Below are 6,000 nucleotides of genomic sequence, written 5' to 3' on the forward strand. Positions count from 1 at the left end.
TTTGCCCATAGTCAGTCAACTCGTTTAGTTCTAGAGCTTAGATTTGAACCCAGTTCTCCTAGGCTCTTCAAGCTTAGTGTTCTTTACACTACACAGTATTTCCTCATCGTAGATAGAAGAAAACAAATCCTATAAAACTTCAGTGCAAAATGCTGATGATATAACAAATAGAGCAAACATACATGAAAATCATTACACATCCTATACAATGAACCTGAAATTCACTCTATAGTTATTTTATAGTTTTGCAGCATGTCAAAAGCAAAAATTATATGTTATGACTGAAGATGTATACAAGTAGATTCTTTTATTTTAAAGAGAACACACCTTTTTTTATTTGGTGAAGCTGAAGAAATTGCCAAGCTAAGAAAACTACTTAACTATACACAGTAGGAAAAAACAATCCTGTGAAACATACACACTTTAGTTTCTACATTTAAATTAAGTACAACTTTATGATAAACTTATTTTTAAAAGAGCCAGTGAAGTTAAGCTTAAAGCCTATAGTTTGAAAGTTCCATGCTCTAAGAAAAAGAGGGGACATTATTCACACACACACACACACACAGAGGACCTTTTACAGCTAAATACAATAGACTGTGTCATGATTTTATTAGAATAATAGCTTCAATTAGAGGAGGCTAATTTACTCCACTGACCACTCAATCAGTATCTTAACTTTGTAATCTGTAACAGGACATATAACTCACACTAAGGGATATATGTTTTTATCCTCTTTTCCTTGCCTATCAGCTACTCTGTCTGTTCATGCAAGGACACTAAGCAGTCTTTGCATAGTGTCATTAAAAACTATGAGAATAGCCTCTAAAAGGACAAAACTCACAGTACACCTGTTTATTGCATCTCTTGCTTCCTTATAAGATGACATTTTACATTAAAAGTCTTAGGGAAAAAAGCTGAATGCAATTTTCTAACAAGATTTATAAATACAAATAATAGAAGATGTAACTAAGGTAAAATAGAAAAAAAAAGATCATTCACACAGTTAACCATGACTTTGAGTTGAATATTTTAAAAGTGTTTAGTTTTACTACTATGATCACAGACCTCCCATAGTTAAAAATAAAACTGCTAATATACTCAGATTCATTCAAACCCTAAAGCCTTGTTCTAACCCACAGACCAAAAAGGATAGCACTGAATAGCTTTGCAAGGAATATTAACAATGAGTTCTGCATGTAAGAAAGGCTATTTTTGAGATGCTATTTTTCCAAACTAATGTTTTATGCATCAACAAAGGAATTCTAATTGATTTCAAAGTGGTTTCTAACTTTGTAGATTGTTATACTTCCCCCCAAATAATTCAAAATGTTAGTGCACAAAGTAATCTGTAATCAAACAGAGGAGACATTTCACATGATGCTGTTTGAAGATTGTAGCTCAAATAGTTTTAAAAAAATATAGGCATAAAATGTTGTTAATACTTTAACAAGATGAACAACGTTGTCATGTTATTTATAGGGATACAAAATAAAATAACTTTAGGGCATAGCTTCTAGTGCCTCCCTAATTTCATGAAAGTCAAAGAAGAAAATATAAAGTGCACTTAAATATTAGTCATACGGTTTATAGAAGTTAACAGTTACTGGTCTCAGCAAGGCCTATCAATCTGTTCCTTTTTTTTTTTTAACATTAGTAAAACCATCATTTCTAAGCCAAGGCTAATCACGTTGATACAACTCAAACACAAGAAGGAAGGAAAACATGCAAGAATAACCAGACTCCTTTTATTCTACGTGTTTCTATAGGCTACACAACCCTACCATTATTGTCTAATGCCAAACTTATCAGTTTCATGGTCAATTCTTGATTTAAAAAAATCCCTATAGAAGTCTACTTGCTACAACAAAAACCATATAGGCTGCACCACCTCTGTAGTGACTTAATTCACTCTATAGTGACTTGAGCCTGCTGAGAAACAATCGATGCAAACACATTACACACCAGAATAAGAGGAAGGTAAGGAAAAAAGAAAAGCATCTTTGCTTTCAGCCATTAATTATAGATTAGCCAAATATCACATTGCATATCGCACAGACCCACACAAAAAGCTTTCCAGAGATGTGTGCTTCAGACATCGGTTTCAAAAGCTTCTCTACCCATTGTCAGCGCGCCCAAGACTCTAAACCTTGTGTATTGCTCCAAAAATGCTCGAGCTGAGCCTGCTAAATATAGACCATAGGGGCTTTCAGTATGGGGGGAAAAATAGAAGACGAAAAAAGGGACATGGGTGTAAATGACTAAGTATTCCCATTTTGTTCCACCCAAACATCTCAATGACATTGAAAAGCAGAGCTTAAAGACTAGAGGGAAGTGTGACCCACCCCACCCCCACCCTTCTATTCTCCCGTATATTCAGGACGTCATTAATGCGAGGAGTACATTATTGCAGGATCTTAGGAAGCAGTATTGTTGGTGATGCCCTATATATGCCTCCGGATAACGTATTGTAGATGGGAGGGGGAGGGAGACGAGAAGCCACTTTGTTACCTCGCCAAGAAAGGCACCAACTGGGTATCCTCCACCAGACAGAGCTGTCTTCCGAGAGAGGAACCAGGGCAATTGTGGTCCTCCCAACGGAAAGCGATATTGAGCATCCGCCGTCGACAGATAGCTCAGAGCTGGAGGAACAACCCCCGCCACCAATAAGGAGGAGAATAATCCTGGCACTGCTAGCCCAGCAAATGCACTCACCAAAAGGCGTTGAGCCTGTCTGCTTTCTCCCAAACATGCACCCACCAAAACAGACAAATCCTCAATTCCAGGGAAAGGTGTGTGCGCCGCCTCCAGGCTTCAGTGCAAGGTCCTGACCTTGCCCAACTGCAGCATCTTTCGCTTTTGTTGTCTGTGCGTGGCTCCGGGACAAGTGATGCTGGGCAGGAAAGAGAAAAAAGCAGTTAAGGATAAGGCTCCTTTACAGCCTGCTACCGAGGCAAAGTCTCTGGTTCCTTGGCTTCCTCCACCACTGTTGGTGCTTCCAGCTATCTTATCCGGGGCTCTTACAGCAAGCACAGCAGCGGCGCTGTAGTGCAGCCGTCGTGGTGCCACCGCCGATATCTATCCCTTCTGCTGCTGCCTCCGCCTTCTCCTCCTCCTCCCGCACATCCGCCGCTGGATGTAGCTGGAGCAGACCCAGTAAAGACACAGCTGCCTCTTCTCTCTCTTCCTTCTCTCTTCGAGCGCGCGCCTACTGATGCTGCGTCTAAGCTGCTCCGGAGAGCAGCTGCCCTCCCTCCCTAGCTCAGCGCAGCCGCCGCCGCCGCCACCACCTGTGCTGCCGCCGAGGGGCGAGGCTGCTCCGGAGCAGCAGCAGCAGGAACCCCAGCCTTAGCCTGCACCTATGCCTCAGCTTTAGGCTCTGAAGCGTAGTTAGTGGGAAAACGTCCTCCTTGCAACTGAAGGCTGCTGTAGCTGCCGAGCATGCCCAGTTCAACTGCTAGAAAAATGAGAGAGAGAGAGAGAGAGAGAGAGAGAGAGAGAGAGAAGAGAGAGGAGAAGAGAGAAGAGAGAGAGAGAGAGAGAGAGAGAAGGAGGAGAGAGAGAGAGAGAGAGAGAGAGAGAGAGAGAGAGAGAGAGAAAGAGAGAGAGAGAGAGAGAGAGAGAGAGAGAGAGAGAGAGAGAGAGAGAGAGAGAGAGAGAGAGAGAGACTTCTCCTGGTTTTAGCAGTAGCAGCAGCAGCAGCAAAGGGGGGAGGCCGTGAGTTGGAAGACTGCAAAAGCATCTGATGGAACACCGAACCAGAACTTGAGAGGGGTGGAAACACTTGGGCCCCCAAGAAATCTAGAAGGAAACCTCGGGAAAGTATTTTTCCCGTTTATTAGAATTAACTCCCTCAAAAACAAGTTATTCCCTTACACTCTGCTGGAGGCTTTTTTTTTTTTGAGCAGATGTCAAACAACCTGGAAACAAAGAAGTAAAATTTCATGAATAGTCATGGGAATGGGGGACTAGAAGCACGGAAGAGGGGAGTTCAGGCAGGACAGAAATGACAGCATTTCGAGATGGACATTATGCTCCCACACTCACAATAACTGTAGTTTTAAACCATGAGAGGTATAAATAAATACCTGTTTGATGTCTTCTCAAGAGTGCTAGTCCAACTCTCATCGTCTCCTCAGGCTCTTTGTCACTTTCTCCTTTAGTGAAATCATTCTACTGTGTATCTGCGATGCTTGGGCAATAAATGAACCTGTCCTGACAGGAACTTGAATAGGCTGCCTTAGGTGATGATGATCTCTCTCTCTCTCTCTCTCTCTCTCTCTCTCTCTCTCTCTCTCTCTCTCTCTCTCTGGCAAATATCTAACCAAGTAATCTAACCAACTAATTTTATTCTCAATTACCACGTTATATTATTCCTCTTTACATCACTTTCTATTTTTTCCTGACTTGATTCCAATACCATCCTCATATTTGCCCTGCCTGCTATTTTCCTTCTTCTTCCCTATTGCTGAGGTAACCAATAAAAGTATAATCTTCTTTACTGAAATTTAACGGCATATTTTAGAAATATATAGTCAGTATCATTACACAAAGCACTCGTTACATGTTATCTCCATATGTCAGGGCAATGATATACAAAGTTGCCATGTTTCAGGGGACATGATTTAATCCATGATATATCCTCATCTGTGTAATAATATAACTCATATTATAACAGGTTTCTACTGTGCCTGCAAGGCTTTAGTAGAATGCAAGAGACATGCTCAGTTACAAGGGCAAATGTTTCCTGTAATTATGCAAACTGTGTACCACATCTGATCCCTATCTTGAAGTTCTGATTATCACTATCCCTTAAGATATTATTCTTGAGAAAAAAGAAAACATGCTGGAGTATATCAGGTTCCTAGGATTCCCTTTAGCCTCCACCCTTCCTAATAAGAATCTGGCCCTAATTTGAAATCAAGCAGTCTGATTTAAAATCAGAAAGTCTGAATAAAATTTAACCTAGAAGTCAGTCCCTGTTCTGCAGCTAACTAGCTACATGACCTTGGAACAGTATAACCTCTCTGTTTCAGTTTATTAATCTTGAAAAGTGAGAGGTTTGGACAGATTCTATGACTGAGATTCTGAATATGGAACTGATCTTTATTAATAGTATCAGTTAATTTATATAGGGCTTTACATATGTTAACCTATTTGATCCTTACAACAATCCTGGGAATTAGGTGTTATTAATATTAGGACTATTTTGCAGATGAGGAAACTGAGGCTGAGGAAAATTAAGTGACTTACCCAGGGTCATACAGCTAGTAAAAAGGAAATATCTCAGGTGGCATTTGAACTCAGGTCTTCCTGTCACCAAATCTAGGTTTATATCCACTGCTCTACCAAGCTGCCTGATTAATGCTACCACTTCATTGCAACTTTTCCTGATGTCCTTCATAAAGACTCTGCCAGTCTTCACATAAGGCTGTGATTGTGCCTCAGTAATATACATATCACATTTTGTGGTATAATAATAATTATATCTAGTATTTACATAGCAACTTAACATTTACAAAGCACTTTACATGTTAACATATTTGATACAATAACCTGTAAAGTAGGTGCAATTATTATTCCCCAGTTTACAGATGAAGAAACTGAGGTAGAGAGACATGAAATGATCTGTCTAGTCAAAGCTAGTAAGTATTCAAATCATAATTTGAAACCAGATCTCTTGGACTCAAAGTCCTGAGTTCTAACCATGGCACTTAATCAGCTGGTATAATTATCTATGTATGTTTCTTTTCTAGTTTGGCCTCCATGAATGAAAGGACAGTGTCTCATCTGGGCTCTGTTTCTCCTCTGGCACATAATAATCTGTGCCCAGTAGATACCTTATCAGATGCTTATTTAAATGAATTATGGCTTTAAGAATATTAAAATACAAGCACATGGGAATCCATAAGGGAAACAACATTCAGAAATATTAAATACATTGAATAATAAGATGTAGTAGTATAATTGAAGGTAAAGCAATGAAAATGGGGAAGAAAA

At 39.9% G+C, this 6,000-nt stretch overlaps 1 protein-coding gene across 3 annotated transcripts in view; it reads right to left on the reverse strand.

Moving 5' to 3' along the window:
* CTNND2 (catenin delta 2) overlaps positions 1 to 3,436 on the reverse strand; it is a 1,167,765-nt gene extending 1,164,329 nt beyond the window's left edge. For all 3 annotated transcript variants that reach the window (XM_078153315.1, XM_078153314.1, XM_021004430.2), the window contains exon 1: positions 2,716 to 3,436. In XM_078153315.1, the coding sequence (XP_078009441.1) occupies positions 2,716 to 2,752 (37 nt within the window). In that variant the 5' untranslated portion in view covers positions 2,753 to 3,436. The remainder of the gene's footprint in view (positions 1 to 2,715) is intronic.
* Between the last annotated feature and the right edge of the window lie 2,564 nt (positions 3,437 to 6,000).

This window comes from Phascolarctos cinereus, unplaced genomic scaffold (assembly GCF_003287225.1).
Source record: "Phascolarctos cinereus isolate Bilbo 61053 unplaced genomic scaffold, phaCin_HiC Scaffold_4;HRSCAF=312, whole genome shotgun sequence".
NCBI classification, from domain to species: Eukaryota; Metazoa; Chordata; class Mammalia; order Diprotodontia; family Phascolarctidae; genus Phascolarctos; species Phascolarctos cinereus.